This window comes from Nicotiana tabacum, chromosome 20 (assembly GCF_000715075.1).
Source record: "Nicotiana tabacum cultivar K326 chromosome 20, ASM71507v2, whole genome shotgun sequence".
In the NCBI taxonomy this organism is placed as follows: domain Eukaryota; kingdom Viridiplantae; phylum Streptophyta; class Magnoliopsida; order Solanales; family Solanaceae; genus Nicotiana; species Nicotiana tabacum.
This window is the reverse complement of record NC_134099.1, coordinates 91,195,279-91,215,915: the sequence shown is the minus strand read 5'-3', so window position 1 is coordinate 91,215,915 and position 20,637 is coordinate 91,195,279. Positions and strand designations below refer to the sequence as shown.

The 20,637-nt window shown below is 32.7% G+C and overlaps 1 protein-coding gene and 1 long non-coding RNA gene across 2 annotated transcripts; both read left to right on the top strand.

The window, feature by feature from the left end:
* The first annotated feature begins 522 nt into the window (after positions 1–522).
* LOC107827893 (E3 ubiquitin-protein ligase UPL5-like) lies at positions 523–6,953 on the top strand. Its single transcript, XM_016655117.2, has 3 exons — positions 523–3,114; positions 5,209–5,795; positions 6,509–6,953. Exons 1-3 carry the CDS (start codon positions 675–677, stop codon positions 6,770–6,772), a joined length of 3,291 nt encoding a protein of 1,096 aa, XP_016510603.1. The 5' UTR covers positions 523–674; the 3' UTR covers positions 6,773–6,953.
* Positions 6,954–12,795: 5,842 nt separating this feature from the next.
* On the top strand, positions 12,796–15,508 carry LOC107827894 (uncharacterized). Its single transcript, XR_012703951.1, has 3 exons — positions 12,796–12,964; positions 14,201–14,297; positions 14,387–15,508. It is a non-coding gene; the product is annotated as an uncharacterized LOC107827894 (long non-coding RNA).
* Positions 15,509–20,637: the final 5,129 nt, after the last annotated feature.

Here is a 20,637-nt window from a genome sequence, read left to right as displayed (position 1 = left end):
CTATGTGTCCATAAAAAGTGACGTGGAGCCTAAGTGGTTTAATTTTGTTGATGTGGCGTCCTACGTGTAGGAGATTGTATCACACGCACTGACAGCCTCCTGTCCTAAGCATTTATTATATACAGTTTGAATGAGTATAAGTGTTTAATTGGCAAATTGTTATGTTTAGGGACCGGCATGACAAAGTGACACAAATATAATTGCCATTTAGACCATTCTGGCCCCCAAAAAAACAAACATACTAATCTCAAATTTTCGATTAAAAAGAAAAGTAAGGGAAGGTCCCTAGACTGTCTAGTCCTATACCTTCTCTCCTAATTTATGTGATAGTACTACTTTTTAATTAGTCCAAAAAATATACTATCTTTTTATATTTAAAAATTATTAAACTTTTAATTTTCTATTTTACCCTTATAATTATTATTTTTTGTTAAATCTGGAGCACAGTCAAATACCATTTAATAAAATTGAGAGGAAGGGAATAGTACTATTTTGGAGTCACAACATAGTCAAAATCATGGACCTCGTGGAAAATCATAGTATACTCCTAGTAGCCTTGAAAGTAGTTTATAGCAACGTTCTTCTCCGTTTTCCCTCACAAATCAGAATTAGGAATTGTCACGCTCTATGGGCTTCGGCGTTTCATAAAACCCCTCTAACTTCACTTCCCAATTATGTATCAGTTCGACGCCGTAAACAACCGCAGCACCACCGTCTACAACCGTAGTACCACCACCACCTACAAGCGTAGGCTTGATCAAATAGTTTCCTCTGAATCCTTGGCCCCTTCCCCTATCAGAATGCGAAAAGACCAAACTCTCCCTCCCTCTCCTCCTATTCCGGTTCAGTTCTTCGTCCGTTTGTTTCCCGGAGGCAAAACGCTAGTTATGCGAGCGCATTCTACGGACCCTGTGGAGTTCATCCACCATAAAATCATGACGATCACCGGTATCCCCGCAGTCGAACAACGGCTAATTTATAGGGGAAAGCAGCTCCAGCCAGAGCAAACATTGGCGGACTGTGGCATCCAAAAGGACGAGAGCATGCAGCTCGTTGGTCGATTGCGGAGCGTAGATCATCCTCAGGCGCGGCAGCTCATCAATGGCTTAATTTCATTAATCTTCGATATTTTGAAAAGCAAAAATCCTTCGATTCCTTCGGACTCGGATGGTATAATAAGGATGCTTGTAGGATTTTTAACAATGACTCCAAAGGATACTATTGAAAAAGCCGCCGAACATATCAAAATATTCATCTCCTCGTCGGCTCCTACAGCTCTGGTAATGCTTTATATGTCTCCAGATGGTGCTAACAAATTTACTGCTGATAAATCTGTTCGTTCATTTATCAGTTCATTTAAGAGTATGTTGCCTAAGCGCATGTACATTTTATGTACTCCTATAGTGTTACAATTTTGTAAGCTTCTCAGAGGGGCTGGACTAGATGATTCTTTGTATAAATTTTGTCGGAGTAGTCTAGGGGATATAGTTGAGTCCACTGGTATCTTGAGGCGCAAGGCTACCACGGGGTTATTAGCAGTGAAGGACGAAATTGTTTCCTCTGAATCCTTAGTCTCTTCCCCTGTTAGGATGCTAAAAGACCTAATTCGAGTTCAGTTTTTTGTACGTTTATTTCCCGGAGGCAAAACGTTAGTTATCCAAGCTCATTCTACGGACCTTGTGGAATTCATTCACTATAAAATCATGAGGATCACTGGTATACCCACCGCAGACCAACGGCTAATTTACAAGGGAAAGCAGCTCCAGTCAGAGCAAACATTGGCGAACTGTGGTATCCAAAAGGACGAGAGCATGCAACTCGTTGGTCGAATGCGAAGCACAGATCATCCTCAGGCGTGGCAGCTCATCAATGACTTAGTTTCACTAATCTTCGATATCTTGAAAAGCAATTATCCTTCGGTTCCTTCAGATTCGGATCATATAATCAGGACGCTTATACAGTTTTTAACTATGACTCCCGGGGATAATATTGAAAAGGCCTATGAACACATCAAAATATTCGTCTCTTCGTCGGCTCCTGCAGCTCTGGTAATGCTTTTTATGTCTCCAGATAATGCTAACAAGTTTACTGCTGATGAATCTGTTCGTTCATTTGTTAATTCATTTACGAGTATGTTGCCTAAGCACATATGTGTTGGATGTGCTCGAATAGTGTTAGAGTTTTGTAAACTACTGAGAGGGGCTGCCGGGCTTGATGACTGTTTGTATAATTTTTGTCGGAGTAGTTTAGGGGCTATAGTAGACTCCATTGGGATCGCAAGGCACACTAAGGAGTTATTGGCATTGAAGGATGTTTTTGTGTTTGTATGTGAGGTAGTAGTACCTGAGTTATCCCATGCTTTAGAATTGAGTAAGGGATCAGTTGAGTCTACAGGGGGGTTATCAGTGAGCATTGTGCGTGATTTTACTGAGTATATGCTTGCATTAAAGAAAGTAATACCGTCGCAAATATTATTTGGCACCAGTGAAGCAGTGTGTGTCAGAGAGTGTATTAAATGTTTGCATCGTATTTTATATGGTTTGCTAGACAAAATGGAGTTGTGTTTAAATAAATTAGAAGCCCAGTTGGGATTGAAAGAGATAGGAAAAGGCAAACCTATTGTACCCTGGTGGTCTCAGTATCTTGTAATTCTGAAGGAGTTAAATAGCATTTCAAAGCTGTTTAAGGGCTTGGAGAAGATCTTTTGGCAGAAGATGAAGCAAAGTAAGGTTTCACTGTGTTTTTTGATAGTGGCATCTGCAAAAAGATCTAACGATTATCGGTGGGTTCTTGAACACAAGGAGGTAACCAATTTTGAGGTAAGGAGACATTTCGCAATGATGATGCTTCGAGAAGTTAGATATGGAAACCAGGCGCTGCATGAGATGCTCATTGACAGGTCCCAGTTGTTGGAAGAATCATTTGAGTACATTAGACATGCAGATCCTGCATTGCTGCGAGGTAGTCTTTTTATGGAATTCAAACATGAAGAAGCTACTGGGCCGGGTGTGTTAAGGGAGTGGTTTTTCTTGGTATGTCAAGCGATCTTCAATTCTCAGAATGCTCTTTTTATAGCTTGCCCAAATGACCGTAGAAGGTTTTTCCCAAATCCAGGTAAGCTTTTATTGCCTTTTTGCACATGCTTATGTGACCTTTTGTGCTCACTTGAACTCATAGATCTCCACATTTTACTCTGCACTAGATCTGGCAACAACATCTTACTCCTTACTCTTCTAAGTAATTAGATTATCTCCAATCATAACATCGTATTTAGAAGTATATCGTCTATCTGAGGGAGAATCTGTCCTGTCTGCATCAGCATATTCAACAATTTATGGATGACCCTTGTCCTTTTTATATACACTAGAGTGCGGATTACTGCATCCCAAAGGCCAATGCATGGAGCTTGAAGAATCTAACGGATCACAATCACTACAAATGAAATATCTTGTCGTGTAATTATTAAATTGTTTAATTTGGTATTCATATCTGTCAGGATCTTCCTGTGGCTCCTTATCTTGGAACAAATTTGATGTTTGGATCCATAGGAGTATTCGATGTTGCTTGGATGCAGGTGCAAAATGTCTGATATAGGTGCGGATCTGGATGTTGGATTTGTCATCACATAAATTTTAGGATTCAAGGGTGCGGCTGATAAATATATATATATAACATTACTTACTTAAGAATGTTGAAAATAACTAATATGTAAGTCAACAGTGTAAGTTAACTTGATTCCTATTTAATTAATTTAAATGACTAATAATTATTGTGTAATTTTAACTTAATTTTTTATTTTTAGTTAATTAATTATTTGGGTCCTGGGATACGACTTGCATTTTAGGAGAATCTGACACGGGGTGCAGCATCATTTTTTAAGGATCCGAGCAACATAGGGAGTATCAACGTTTTTGAAATCTAAGCCTATCTCCACCAGTATGTCCAAGATGTACTTCCTTTATAGGATAATAACACTTGTCTTGGATTGTATTGCCTCAATCATTTGAAAACACTTCAATTTTTCTAGATATTTGGTCTGAAAATGACTGAACAAGTGTTTTTTGATTAAAAAAAAAAGCCTTCCTGGTCATTGCTTATAATGACAATTCATCCACACAGACTACCGACAGATATCAATTATCATGACCATCCCTTCTCAAAATAAAAATCAATTGTCATGACCATCATGTGGACAGTGGAAATATAAGCTTTCACTTCGAGACATCCCGACTTGTTGGAACACATAACTGAACCTTCCAAACCATGTTATCCGGAATTGTTTCAAATCCTTGACCGTCACAGACGCATACCAAGCCTGGCTGCCTAATATGAAAAATCTTGGTAGTTAATCTTCTTCTTCCCCAATCTGCACCAACTCGTCTTTATACTAGACAAGCAGATAAAGATGTGGAATAACAATCTAGAGGAGTTAGTCTGATTTATAACCATATTGTTTCTACAAGAAAAGAGAGTGAAAGATTGGTCAGCTGTGAAATCCCATTGTATTTGAAGAGTCAAAAATTTGTTGGGGAATTCCGAGACAGATCAAAATATCGTGCGGGAAAACCTAAATCGATGTGAATAGAAGATGTAGTTTTTCTCAGTAATGAGGTACAAAGTCACTCAACTGGAAGGAGAGGAAACAATTATAGAATCTCAACTGTGACAACATCAGGCCACTTTTCGTTGCCCCATGGTTCACCTTCAAGATACCCCACAAGGGAATTTTTCAGATGAACAACCATAAAACCCCAATTGTGGCGTCCCTTCTCTCTTACTCGCACTCACAGTGCTCACCGTGCATGTAAAGATATATTCGCTTTCCCATCTTCGTGACCCAAAATGACATTTAATTTTAGAGGACATCCAAAAGACAACAATAGATCTCGTCTTTAATATTAATAAAGAAATATCGATGCTTATGATTCAGTAGTTGGCTGCAAAGCTTACACTAAAGAAGAAAGGCCGCATTAAGAATACTTTGATTGCACTGCATATGCAGTACTTCTGAGTGATGTTATCATTTTTCTCCCCGTCAAGATATGAGGTTAGATCACTGGGATTTCCTGATGAGAGGATTATTTGCAGCCGAACTTTATTTTTAAGATAATTGCTAGCTGTTTGAAACAATCATTTAATGCATCACAGAAAGTAATGTTACTCACCGTTAGAATATACATAATGCTCATCTACAAGTTGTGCTTGCAGCATCTAAGGTGGACCCATTGCACCTCGAGTATTTCTGCTTCTCAGGTAGGATGATTGCATTGGCTTTAATGCATAAAATACAAATTGGCGTAGTGTTCGATCGTGTGTTCTTATTGCAATTGGCTGGAGAGGAAATTTCATTGGAAGACATTAGGGATGCAGATCCATACTTGTACAGTAGCTGCAAGCAGATACTGGAGATGGATCCTGAGACGGTGGATCAAGATATACTAGGCTTGACATTTGTTTGTGAAGTTGAAGAGTTAGGGTCCAGGAAAGTGGTCGAGCTTTGTCTCGACGGGAAAGATACTGTTGTGAACAGTAAGAACAGGAAGAAGTATGTTAATCTTCTTATTCAACATTTGTTTGTCACATCAATTGCTCAGCAGGTAGCCCATTTTTCTCAAGGTTTTGCTGATATAACTACCTCAAGGCTCCAAACATCCTTTTTTCGGAGTTTAGATCTTGAAGATCTTGACTGGATGCTTGATGGGAATGGAAGTGCGGTTTCTGTGGAAGAGTGGAAAGCACATACAGATTACAAAGGCTACAAAGAAAGTGATCCCCAAATATCCTGGTTCTGGAAGGTACATGAAGTCAGTATATTCTCACAATATTTAGTAGGCGTTTGGACATGAATTCCAAAAAAAAAAAATTCAATTTTGGAATTTCACTAAAATTTGAATTGAGGATGAAGTTGTGTCTGGTTATAATTTTTGCAACATATTTGGATGTCTCTTTTTCAACATGTTTTGCAACTAAAAACTAGCAACCTTCTCATTTTCAATTGAAAAACTGGTTCTCACCAGTTTTTTAAATTTGAAAATGCATTTTCAAGTGAGAATGCAAAAATTATAAGATTTTGATAACCAAACACTTTTTTCAAAAAAAAAATTGAAAAAAAGGAAAATTTTCTTATCTCCAAACGGGCTCTTAGACTTTAAACTTTCACCCTTCTTTTCTTCATTATTTTTAAAAGCAGAAAATTTCTGACACTGAAAATTCATTTTATTCAAAGTTGCCCTGGCAGCATTTGTTTTGGGGAGTAGGGAAAGTACATACTAATTTTTTTTATTTACCGGCTTTTCTACTGGTGGCACATGTTTTTGCCTTAGTAACACTTGATGAAAACGACACGGTTGAAGCATGAACATCACGGAATGGATATGGATCCCAAATAAATTTATTATTGTAAGCTGGAATAAGTTGTTGTCACTCTGAATATTATGAGGACAAACCTCAAGTGTTAGGAGATCTATGATTCATACCAATAATGTTTGTTTTCTTTCATTGTGTGCAGATAGTTGGCCGTATGTCTGCTGAGCAGAGAAAGGTGCTCCTTTTCTTCTGGACTTCAATTAAGCATCTACCTCTAGAGGGTTTTGGTGGTTTGGCTTCTAGACTTTACATCTGCAGAATCTCGGAGTCTTATGATCACTTACCTTCTGCACAAACATGCTTCTACCGCATACGCTTTCCTCCCTATCAATCCATGGCTGTGATGCAAGATCGACTCCGGGTAATCACCCAAGAGCATGTTGGTTGCAGCTTTGGTACCTGGTGACATCTACCAATTTTGGGATTGAACTTGCACATAATCAGCTTGTACATGAAGTAGGATATACTTACCTATTTAAAGCTTGATGTTTATGGTCTACTTTTGTTTCCCCTCTCTACATGGCTGAAGCTCATACTTTCAACTCAATGCATCACATACTGACGAGTCTATGACAAGTTAAAAGAACTAACTGAACTTTGCTTACTTCTTGCTGAATGCAAGCCCTTTCTTTTTCCTTATCAACTTTTATAGAATATAGAGGTATCGGATCTAACGATAAAGAAAGAAGTTCCAGTCCATCTTGTCTTCTCTATGCATTGTCAGTTTCATTTTTTTTTTCTTTTTTCCCCTATTAGTTTGTGTTTACATGGTTGATTGTACTTTCCAGCCTCTCTTTTTTTCATCAATGGTGTATAGAGTAAGTCTCATTCTCATTTGAACTCAAGTACAAAAACACTAGAGTTGTAAATTTGTTGGTTGGCATCTGTATTACTTATTCCGTATCTGGATATCATTCTCTCCGTGATCTTCCTCTTCTCCAATCCGCATTTACTCGATGTGGAATAACGAATCTACAGGAGCTAATCTGATTTATGATCATATTTCAAGGTGTTTCTATTTGTACAGCATTTTGCTAAACCATTGTTATGTATGTATTTATGCAGCTAGCAGTGCTTCATACTTATTTAACTTTTCTATTGTACATATTGAACCTTTTCCTTTTTGATTAGGCATCTAATGCAATTCTTGTATTCCAGTCCAAAATTTCTTGAGTATTGCAAACTTGCAAGTTGGCGTCTATATTTTCACTTGTGCTGTTTCTGCATATCATTCTTCTATGTGATATCTCACCTCTTCAAAATGGCATTTTTTTCCCCTGAAGTTCACTCATCAATTAAAGGCCAAACAAGTCAACTAGCCGGGATTGTGTCGCACTCGACGTTTACACAAATCCATACTAATTTAACATGGTTAACTAATAAACTAAAGTAAACTGTTACTCCTTATGTTCCAGTTTATGCGAATTTATTTCCTTTTTGGTTTAAACTTATAATTCTACCCTTAATGATAAACTTTTATAACCATATAAATACTCTGGGTCCCTTTTTGACTTGTTTAAGATCACAAATCTCAAAAATCTTCATTTTTTCTTAAACGTCATGCCCAGTCAAACAGATTCACATAAAATGGAACGGAAGGAGTATTAATTAACTATGGACTAGTGATAACAATGTATATAAAGACGTGTCACCCGTCAAGTATTACACCAGATACGTTTTTACCTGTCCCATATCTTATATATCTAAAAACTTTCTGGAATGAAATGCTATTCAATTATTCAATATGTACACTACAAAATAAACATTACCACCACCATCATACTGCTCTGAACTCGCATATTACACACCGATGACATCAGCTTTTGGTTAAACACAGCAAATTTCTAAACCAAACAGGCTCTTTCAACCAAGACACCTATATCTATATCTATATCTATATCTATATTATATTAAAAGAAGAGGAGTATACATTGTGGTTAAGCCAAGTGGCAAGCTAAAATGAAGCCACTTAGCAATTTTAGGATAACATTAATAATTAAAAATTATATATAGAAACATAATTAATGGAGGTAGTTTAATGAATCTTATACATAATGTATATTTGTATTAGTATCTATATTTATATCTATATATTGATCCACTCATAGATTTTCTTCTATGTTAGCTAGAAATATGGAGGTGAAAAATTAATTAAAAACTATAATAGAAAAAAATATAAAGACGTAAATTGAGATAACCTATGACTATTTATACTTTGGAGTAAGTTAAAATATAAAATAAAACTAAAAATTACTTAAGATATTAAAGATTTATTGAGTTTAAAAACTAAATAAATTCAAGCAGCAAAATAAGATCTTACATAAAGTATACAAATTAATTATAAGATAAGAGAAAAATTAAATAATCAGCAAAAGATATTTTAATAAGAAGAAAAATAAATTCATATTAATATTGATAAATCGTGCAAACGAATATTTATACGTAAATATTACTACAACATTTAGATATAATGTATTCAAACAATTAAGAAAATAGTTTTCTATGATTAATAGTTGAATTGAGTTTAGTTAGTGTAAGTTTGAAAGCATACCATAATTTTTTGAAAATATGGTCCAATTAAGAAAATAGAATGATAAAAATTATTTGAATTTGAGATGAGAAAGTATTTTAATTTTTATCTATATTATATTAGAATGAGTGTAGTAAAAATAGATATTAAATTCAAACATGCTAATAAAAATTCACATGACAATGTAATAATATTAGGTATTGAATAATATAAAATCAATAATAAAGAATAAATAGAAAAAAAGCTAAGATTTTTTATCATAGGAAAAAGTGTAAAATTATTTAAATTTGAGATGAGAAAATTTTTTATATTATAATAAGAAAAGTCATAATATAAGTCCACATAACTCAAGTCTAATAGTAAAATAAAAAACTAAAAATATTGAACAATAAAAATAAATTAGAGATAATCTAACGATATTTATAAATCATAAGTTTAGAAAATAAAATAAAGTAAATATACAGTACTTAAAAATATTATTAAATTTTAAATAATTTAAAATTTTCGAGCAATATTTTTGAAACAAAATAAATATTTATTTTATAATTAAAAAATTATATATTTATCTTATGTTATTAAATAAAAGTAGCTGATAATGATATTAAATAAAGTTACGAGTTAATGAAAAGCCACATAAAACGTAATAAAACTATATATTAGATTAAAAAAATAGGAAAATTATGTTAACTTATTAGAAGTTTATTATTAGAAATGAAAGGAAAAGAAAAGACTATTTGAATTTAAGATTAGAAAGTTCTTAAAACTACGATACGAATGCGCAAATTATGAATAATACCACGAAATTGAAGTCTTATTTATGAAAAATAAAATAATAATAAAATATAAATTTTAAATTATAAAATAAATTTCTAATAAAGGTAATTTTACAAAAAAAGTAAATTTGTATCTTAAAACTAAAAAGGAAAAAAAATTATGTAAAGAAGTAAAATGGCAGTGAAAATATTACTACAATATTTAGATATAATATGTTCAAACAATTAAGAAAATATTTTTCTGTGATTCTGAATCGAGTGCAGTTAGTTTGAGTTTGAATGCATAGCATAATTATTTGAAAATGCAGTCCAGTTTAGAAAATAAAATGATAAGAATTATTTGAGTTTGAGATGGGATTTTTTTTGAAAATATTACGCAAAGAATTAAAATGACAATAAAAATATCATTACAATATTTAGAAATAATGTGATCAAAAAATTAAGAATTTTTTTTCTATGATTAAATAAATTTTTAAAAATACAAAATAAATTTCTAATATTGGTAATCTTAATAATAAAAATTAAAAATTAAATTTTATCTTAAAGCTAAAAAGGAACAAAAATTTAACTGCATCTAATACAAAACTAATTATAAGAGAACTCAATACATTTGGAACAACAACAACAACGACCCAGTATAATCCCACAAGTAGGGTATGAGGAGAGTAATATGTACGCAGACCTTACCCCTACCCCGAGGGGCAGAGAAGCTGTTTCCAGGAGACCCTCGGCTCAAGAAAGCCAATACATTTGGAACATGATAATCAAATAACTTATGTATTAATATTTTAGACTTATGATTAATATCTGAATCGAGTGTAGTTAGTTTGAATTTGAATGCATAGCATAAATTTTTGAAAATGTGGTCCAGTTTAGAAAATAAAATGATAAGAATTATTTGAGTTTGGGATGAATTTTTTTTTTTAAAAAAAATATTACGTAAAGAATTAAAATGATAGTAAAAATCTTATTACAATATTTAGAAATAATGTGTTCATAATTTTTTTCTATGATTAAATAAATTTTTAAAAATAAAAAATAAATTTCTAATATTGTTAATCTTAATAATGAAAATTAAAATTAAAATTAAATTTTATCTTATATCTAAAAAAGAAAGAAAATTTAACTGCATCTAATACAAAATTAATTATAAGAGAACTCAATACATTTGGAACATGATAATCAAATAACTTATGTATTAATATTTTAGACTAATTAAATTTACAATTTAAAACAAAATATGATATTATTTTGGTTATAGGTAAAATATTAATATAAAACTAATTAACATTTATAGTAGGAAAGAGAATGTATATTAAAAAGAAAATAGAGGTAGTGTGAGGATACTTATACTTTAAATTAATTTTAATATAGATAAAATAAAATAATTAATTATATTTAAAAATATTATTGATAATTTAAATGATTAAAATATTATGAATAAGAGGATAAAAGCATAAAAATATATCAAATTTTGAGAATAAAAAATTTATTTTATCACATACTATTAAAAGGATAATAAGCAAGACATTAATTTAATTATAAGCTAACAAAAAATTATATGATGATATAATAATATGAAATATTAAATAATACAATAACTACAAGAAAAGAACATATTTGACTTCCTCATAAAAATAAAGTGATTGTAAGAATTTTGTTAAAATAATATAATCTAATGTGCTCGAACAAGACAGATCACAATATGACATGTTTAGTATTCTTTAATATCGACAACGGAACGAAATGCAAGTACTAAAATCAAGGGGTTAGGTTGCTACAAATATATGTTAAAAAGATTGATTGTCTACTACGAGATTTGATCAATAACTTCATATCCTGCTTCATAATTAAATTCTCATATTATATAATTTTTATCTGAGAGATATATATTTTAAGGTTATTTGTACATGATTCAAACAACATACATCGCAATTTGAAATATTTTAAGATACTAATACTAGCAGTGGCGGAGGCAAGATCTCCACGAAAGGGGTTCAAAATTTTATTTTGTAGCTAGTGGGAATTGAACCCATGACCTTACGTAGATTTTGAACCCCCTTGACCACTAAACTACACTTTTGGATTATGTTAAAGGGTGTTCAAAACTTAATATATAGAGATAAAAAACAGATTTTACCTTATATATACAGTGTAATTTTTCGGCGAAGGGTGTTCGCTACGCCCCCCTAAATCCGCCCCTGAATACTAGTATATATTAAAGCAAGAAAGTTTGTCTTTCTCGTTCAGCCAAGTGGCAACATATTAAAAAGACATATGGCAACTTAATTTATTAGAACTTAATTATTAAAAATGCAAGTTGGAACAGCCAAATTTTTCGGCCTAGCAACTAACTAGGGAATCCCAAATTTATTGCCTTTGTTTTGTAAAATTTCCTATATTTAAAATTAAGATTATCAGATATATCGTATTTCATATCTCTAAGCCAGATTTTTCGGCATAACAACTAATTTTACACCCCTACCAGTAGGAATCACTTTAAAGTAACAAAGAAAAAAAATACTAAGGCTCTTAGAGAGCCGTAGACTCTGCATTTGCTATGTAGTAATTATTTTTGTATGATTTTGCTTATGCTATTTCTCATAAAAATCTAAATATGTGTGTGAAGGGAACCGATCAAACTTTGTATTTGTGTTCCCTATTTATTTAATATGTACAAAGTATTTTTTCATAATTATATAAATAAAACAAATTTAACAAGAACTCATAACTAAAAATTAATCCTGGCTTTGCTCTGTGCGTGCAATTATTTATGTGTTTGAAACAGAAGTAAAATAGGTTTAATGTGGCTTCATGTTTTTTCCCTTTTTGTTCAATAATAAAAAATAGTCAAATTACATTTAACTAGATATTGGCTTATAAATAAAATACATATTGAATATATAACAGAAGAATAATAAAGGTTTGTTGAATGTAATGACAAAAGTAGAAAGAAAAAAAAACGTTAGGAGTAGTAGCTTAAACTTAAGAGCACTAGGGTATATCTATCTTTCTTTAAATTAAAAGGATTGGGAAATACAGAAATCCCAAAATGGGTAAGCCTGTTAGTATATATGCCTCTAAAAGAAGGCCGGATTTGCCGCTCCTCTCTCTCTTCTTAAAAAATTCCCAATTCTTCTTCGCGCTCTCTCTCTCTTCTTAAAAAATTTTCAATTCTCAGCAGAAATCCATTTTAGAGGCTACTTGGACATGGAAGGTCAGAAGAAACTCGCAAGAATAAACAAAATATGCATACAAAACCAAAAGCGGACTAAACACTTCTCCGATCTAAATGGTAAAAACTTATATTGCCACGCTTAGTTTTGATGTATTTAACATTTTTCGTGTTATAAATTAATCATGTTATCACAGATATGGTATTTCATATCTCTAAGCCAGATTTTTCGGCCAAGCAACTAATGTTATGGGCCAGATTTTTCGGCCTAACAACTAACGAGGGAATCCCAAATTTATTGTCTCTCTTTTGTAAAATTTTCCATATTTAATATTAAAATAATACTAAAATATGATATTTCATATCTCTAAGCCAGATTTTTCGGCCTAGGGTATCAAATTTTCTCTAAGAAGAAATATGACGGCATTTGACTATATTAACAATATATCAAGTAACAAGATGAGTTGGAATTTAAAGGTACGAATAGTGAGATTGTGGCATGTTCTAGACCGCGATAAATCAGACAATACCGTCTCCCTTAAATTAATTATTCAAGATGAAAAGGTGTATTCTTTTTTAGTTGCATTTATTTTTTCAACCAATTTGCCTACAATCTCCATCTTCTGCTTTGTACTACGAAAAAGTGAAAAAATAAACTACCAAGGTTTTGTGTATTGAAAAAGTGAACTATCTTCGGGCCAACTTATCTGAGCTTTATCTTCAGTTACAGAGATGTTTATTCCAGTGAAAATTTGATGACATTGAAACTTGAAAACTGCTGTTACTGATATGAAATACAATATTTTAGTATCTAAACCCGTTCTTATTCGAAAGGTCCATTAGTTTTGGTTGTATCTATTTTGGTTGTATCTATCTGCTTAGAAAGTGTATATCGATATGAACTTTAGTTTTCTTTCTATATCATGTGCTAGATATACTCAATGACAACACTATACAACTAAGTATTTGCTTGACTCAATATTAATTATGAATTATTTGTTTTTAGGGCGATTGAATTCATGCGACTGTTGGTCGGTCTTTTATACGTATGCTCAAACCAAAGATAAAAGAATTGAGTTTGTATTTTATGAAGAACTTTATGGTTGGACCAAATTATATGAAACTTAAATACTCGCGGCATAAATTCAAGTTGGCATTTACTCATAAGACGATTTAAGAGGAATCAAATGATCATCTTTTTGGTATGAGTATCTTCGACTTAAGACCTTATGAGTATTTGTTAAACAAAATTGATGTTGAAGAGAGTGAACTCTTCGGTAAGTATTCCATTCGCAGTTCTTTTATTTGAATGTCTTATCAGCTTTGTCCTGATCATTTTTTTTAAAACTATTATAGATGTCATTGGAGAGGTTGTAAGTTATGGTGAAGTAGAATCACATAACCAAGGTGATAAGACCAACACTTTTATGAATATGGTACTTGAAGCTCATGAGTAAGATTGCGTCTATGAATTTACTTTTTTATATATTTTAACATGATTACTTATCGGTGTCTGATTAAGTTGCTATATAAATTACACAGGAGGAATAATATCTCGACAATGTTTTGGGGAGAATTCGTAGACCAGATCTTGCCACATTTATCCAGCCTTTTGGAGGTAAAACAGTTGTTCTTGGTGGCGACTTCAGACAAATTTTGCCTGTTATTGCAAAAGGATCTAGGCAAGATATTGTTAATGCTACTCTTAATTCTTCGTATTTGTGGACCACTGTGAAGTCTTAAATCTAACAAAGAATATGAGATTGCATAGAGATCAGTTAGATGACATTTGGATGAGTTAAGAAATTTTTCTGAATGGATTTTGGAAATCGGTGATGGAAGGATTGGGAGTTCCATTGATGACATTGAGAAGATCCAAATCCCTGATGATCTTCTCATAAGTAATTGTGATGATCCAATATCCGCAATTGTTGAAAGTACATATCCAGATTTCTTTAACCATTCCAGTGACATAGATTACCTCCAGCAAAAAGCAATTCTTGCTCCGACTCTTGATATGGTGGAATCACTCAATGAATATATGGTTTCACTCAATCATAGTCCTGAGAAGACATATTTGAGTTCTGATACCGTTTGTATGTCTGATCATTCTTTTTCAGCTTTGGAACACGTACATACACCAAAATTCCTAAATAGTATTAAATTTTTTGGAATTCCAAATCACTCTATCACTTTGAAGGTTGGTGTTCCTGTGATGTTGCTGAGAAATACAGACCAGTCATCAGGATTGTGTAATGACACGAGGTTGATCATCACAAGACTTGGAAATCGGATTATTGAGGCCAAGGTTTTATCTGGTAATGTGGCTGGACAAAAAGTGTTTATCCCGAGAATGACGTTGACACCATCAGACGCAAGAATACCTTTTAAGTTCCAGCGAAGACAATTTTCAATTGTTGTATCTTTTGCCATGACAATTAATAAAAGTCAAGGCCAGTCATTGTCTCATGTGAGATTATTTTTGAAGAAGCCAATATTTACTCATGGACAATTATATGTTGCTCTTTCACGCGTGACAAGTAGAAAAGGGTTGAAGATTTTAGTTTATGATGATAATGGCCAAATAACGAATGAAGCTAGAAATGTGGTGTATAAAGAAGCTTTTCGTAATTTAGTTTGAGATGAAGCTAGACATGGTGGAATTATCAGGTATTTACAATACATTTTTCTTATTTCTGTAATTGCTTTAGCTTTTGAGTAAATATTACTATTGATTATATTTTTACTGTATTGTAGTTGTAAATGAATTGTTAATAATCATATAAAATATGAGAATTTCCTATAATAAGTGAACCTGAGTACTAATCCAAAAAAGAAAAGAAAATAAACAAGTGCAGTCTAATTTTAGCTCTGGAATTAGTGAATGCCTCTGTGCGTCTTGGGTGACATAAAACATAACCATTTTAGGAGAAATAGGTTTCTTAGGAAGATATTCTGAATTATAAATTATAGGAAGACCGATTTAGTGTTTTTCTTGTACATGAGAACATATGGACAAACCATACAAAAGACAAGGAAGAAAGAGAGATCAGGTCCAGACTCTTTTCACTTTCAATTATGAACTCCATTGTGGCAGATAGAGTTCTTGCATTTGATTATCCTCTCGAAACGTCTACAGATGCCAAATACTACATTGGTATAAAATAGACATCAAAACAAGAAAGTTGAAACATATTGATATAGGACATAGCAAATTCTTGTCAGATTGTTATATCTTATTAGAGAGTATGGTTGGTATGAGAAGTCTTGACTAATCTCTGATCAAAAGATTCATAATGTCACTTTACTTGGACAATCAAATAGTCTCAATTCTGCAATTTGCTATAGAAATACCTCCACCTGTAAAAAGTGTAAATTTGAATAGTTCTTTAATGGTTCTGCTTTAGCTTTTTGGCAGTTTTGCCTACTTAGTTGCTAGATATGAGGTTATTTTGGAGAGTAAAGTTTATCAGAGAGTAAAGTTTCTTACCTTTTTTTTCTTTATTCCATTTAGCTAAAAGCTTTTTGTTCCTTATGCTTGAGATTGAAGCACATTTGTTATTGTTGTACTTTCAGTTTTGAACTTACTAAAAGATGCACATATATCACTTAGACAAAAGTTGAAAAGATCAAAGTATTTTTCCAAGTGAAAATGAAGGCCATGATTGTTATATCTTATGATATCTAATATGATTATCTTGCTACTGATGGAAAGCCTTCTAGCGACATGTGAAACTGAAAAACCAATTGGATAACTTCCTATGATGCATGTGCCCAAGAACTCCATGTTTTCTTGAAATGATATTTTCTTTTTGCTTCAGCATGTTGCTCTTTGCAGGTTTATATAATGATGATGAAAGTTTCCAAATAATGTTTGAACTTCGTATTCTTTATTTAATTGTTTACAAACAGCTATTGATATTCATTTTCTAGGTTCATGATTTTGGCTTCTTTCGCTAAGACCCTGGTGTCATACAATTCTTTAGTTATGAAGAGATTCCTCTTGCTCCTGATGCTGCCGCTGTAGGTGTAGAAATCAGGGTTGTTGGTAATGACAACGATGAGAAGGTATGAAGTCTTGACTAATCTCTGATCTAGCAGTTCATAATGTCACTTTACTTGGACAATCAAACAGTCCTAATTATGCAATTTGCTATAGAAATACCTCCACCTATGAAAAATGTAAATTTGAAAAGTCCTTTAGTGGTTCTGCTTTAGCTTTTTGACAGTTTCACCTACTTAGTTGCTAGATGTGAGGTTATTTTAGACTGGCACTTTTGTGAAATTGATGTATTGGAGAGTAAATTTTCTTACCTATTTTTTCTTTATTCCATTTAGCTAAAAGCTTTTGGTTCCTTATGCTTGGTATTGAAGCACATTTGTTATTGTTGTACTTTCAGTTTTGAACTTACTAAAAGATGCACATACATCACGTAGATAAAAGACTTGAAAAGATCAAAGTATTTTTCCAAGGAGATGAGAACAAAGCAGAAAGGACACAAGTGTGATAGAATATCAGCAGAAAAAACAGTTGAACTAATGCAGAAAAAGCCAGAAGTGTTATAAATATATTATATTATGGATGTTCATTTAGTACCCCGTTGTAAATAAGCTTCCTGAAGAAGCTTATCCATATGGGACTCCGTTGTAAATAAGTTTATCTATTTAGTACTCTATTGGAAATAAGCCTCCTGAAAAAGCTTATCCTTTCGGTATCCGTTTATGGATAAACATTACTTTCGGTAGAAGATTATTCATACTGAGTATAATAAGCTTATCCTTTCGATATTCCATTTATTGATAAATATTACTCCCGATAGAAGATTATCCATACTGGGTATAATAAGCTTATCATTTCGATACTCTGTTATGGATAAACATTACCCCCGATAGAAGATTATCCATACCAGATACAATGAGCTTATTATTTCAGTACTCCATTATGGATAAACATTACTCTCAGTAGAGGATTATCCGTATCTAGTATAGTAGCAGCTTACATAACAGCTTGCAGTAGCAGCTTACACATCAACTTCCTTTCTTCTATAAATAGAAGAGATTTCAGTTCATTATGTGCATCGGGTTGAATTCGAATAATATATCAGTTTCTCTCTATACTTGTCTTTACTTTACAGTCTTTATTTTATAACATGTTATCAGCACGAGACTTTGCCATCTCAAGCAAATACTTTGAAAGTATCTAAGGTATGAACTTTTTTTTTCTATATAATGTCAAATCTTTCTAAACTTGAATTTGTAGCCCTGGATATATTGGGCAAAAGCTACATATCTTGGGTGCTTGATGCTGAAATTTATCTTGATGCGATGAGTCTGGCAGACACCATCAAGGATAAAAATCAGGCATCAAACCAAGACCGTGCCAAAGCAATGATATTCCGACGCCATCACCTTGATGAAGGTCTGAAAATGAAATATCTCACTATTAAAGATCCAGTCATACTGTGGAATAGTTTGAAAGATAGATATGACCACCTGAAGATGGTCGTTCTTTCACAGGCACGTTATGATTGGACTCATCTAAGGCTACAAGATTTTAAATCTATAAGTGAATATAATTTTGCTATGTTCAGAATTATTTTCCAATTGCAATTATGTGGTGATAATATTATTGATCATGATACGTTGGAGAAAAACTTTCACCACTTTTCATGCCTCGAATATGCTCCTGCAGCAGCAATATCAAGAGATGGGATTTAAAAAGTATTCTGAACTTATCTCACATCTTCTTATAGCCGAGCAACATAATGGGCTATTAATGAAAAACCATGAAAATCGGCCTACTGGTTCTTGTCCATTCCCTGAAGTGAATGAGACGAACTTCCACCAAGCTAGACGTGGAAGAGGTCGTGGCCCCAGTCGGGGAAGAAATTTTAATCATGGTAATAATAATGCACCAAAGAAACCTCCTCACCACCAGCAGTGGAAAAGGAAGGAACAAAAATATGAAGCGGTGCAAACACCAAATGCAAAAAATGCATGCTATAGATGTGGAGGAAAAGAAAACTAGTCACGTACCTGCCATACGCCAAAGCATCTGATTGAGCTTTATCAAGCCTCCCTAAAGAAGACAGAGAAAAATGTTGAAGCAAATTTTATTTCTGAAGATAATTTAGACTTCATGCATTTGGATGTAGTTGATTACCTTGCACTCCCAGAAGGAGAAACAAGTCATGTAATCGGTGGTGAATATGTAAAAATATAAATATTTTAATTTTTGTTGTTTGTAATAGATAGTATGGTTATGTAATTGTTGTATATAAAGAAAAATTATGATTTGATAATTATGTTTACTATAATATATCTTATTTATGTCATTTTGAAGAATATGGATAGCATTATTAGATCAACATAAACTCTAGCAGAGTTTGCAAGAAATATACAACCACCAGAAGTGGTTATATTTTGTATATCTCATTGTAATTATATTTTATTAACCACCAGAAGTGGTATATGCCTATGATCACCAGAAGTGATAATTTAGGCTTTCTATGGTTACAATTGAAGATAAGCTACATAAATATTCTCTATATTAAATGCACGCCTCGATTTACTCCTGAAGTAGCAAATATTTTAAAAGAGAATGAGGCATCACAATTTGATGTGATTAATGCGCATTCAGATAATTATGTTTGATTTCCTGAAGGATGAGAACTTTTGATAATATTAATCCATTCCCTGAAGTGAATGTGAAAATATTAATAAATCTGATAAATATGAACGCGCTCTTAATGCGAATATATTACAATTCACCTCCAGAAGAGGTAATATAATTGAGAGAATATATACTCAATATTTCGTATTTTAAATTTGCTCCTGAAGAAGTAACACAATTGAATTGCCTCCTGAAGTAGGAAAATATTATGAAGAAGAGTTTTCTTGTGCTTAAACAATTGTTTTACATTGTTTATTTGATTGTGATTTTCTCTTATGATACCAGAAGTATATGAGAAATATTTGATAGTACAAAATGTATCAACAACTCCTGAAGAGTTAACTGTTTGCCTAGAAGACACATGACACCAGTAGTGTCTGATAAATATTAGATTGTGGATAATAAATGAAGGCTCTTGAAGAGTTTATATAAAAATATGTCATTCATATTATATGATTATGGTCAAAATATATGTTGTAGTAAACCTGAAGTTTACTGATACAAGTGGTTATCATATTGATACTACAAATGATTGGAAGATTGAAAATCTTTATGTTTTCACAATCATAGGGGGTAAAATAATATGTATGTGAGAAGTTACCCGCCTTATTCTTCAATTTGTATTACATCATGTATCATAGTAAATCAGAAGTTTACTAATGCAAAAGTTTATGCCATATTAAACTAGAAGTTTACTAAGAGATAGCACATGCCATGATAAACTTGAAGTTTTCATTTGTCATTTTTAAATGAGCTATTTGAGAATTATGATAAGCATATACTGAAGAACCAGAAGATTCTTCAAGAATTCTCTTGTGCTGCTTGTTCTCATAATATTATATCGGCTAAAGTTGGGACTAAGACCCCTACAACAACAACAACAACAACAACAATCCAGTATAATCCCACTTAGTGGGGTCTGGGGAGGGTAGTGTGTACGCAGACCTTACCCCTACCCTAGGGTAGAGAGACTGTTTCCAAAATAGACCCCCGGCATCCTTCCCTCCAAGAACTTCTCACCTTGCTCTTGGGGAGACTCGAACTCACAACCTCTCGGTTGGAAGTGGGGGTTGCTTACCATCAGAGCAACCCCTCTTGAATATATAAAAGGTGAATTTGG

Bases quoted from the DNA above. Each gene is read 5' to 3' on its own strand.
- LOC107827893 (XM_016655117.2), top strand. From the start codon at position 675: ATGTATCAGTTCGACGCCGTAAACAACCGCAGCACCACCGTCTACAAC. The intron at 3,115-5,208 runs GTAAGCTTTTAT...TTGTGCTTGCAG, and splicing joins AAGGTTTTTCCCAAATCCAG to CATCTAAGGTGGACCCATTG. The intron at 5,796-6,508 runs GTACATGAAGTC...CATTGTGTGCAG, and splicing joins AAATATCCTGGTTCTGGAAG to ATAGTTGGCCGTATGTCTGC.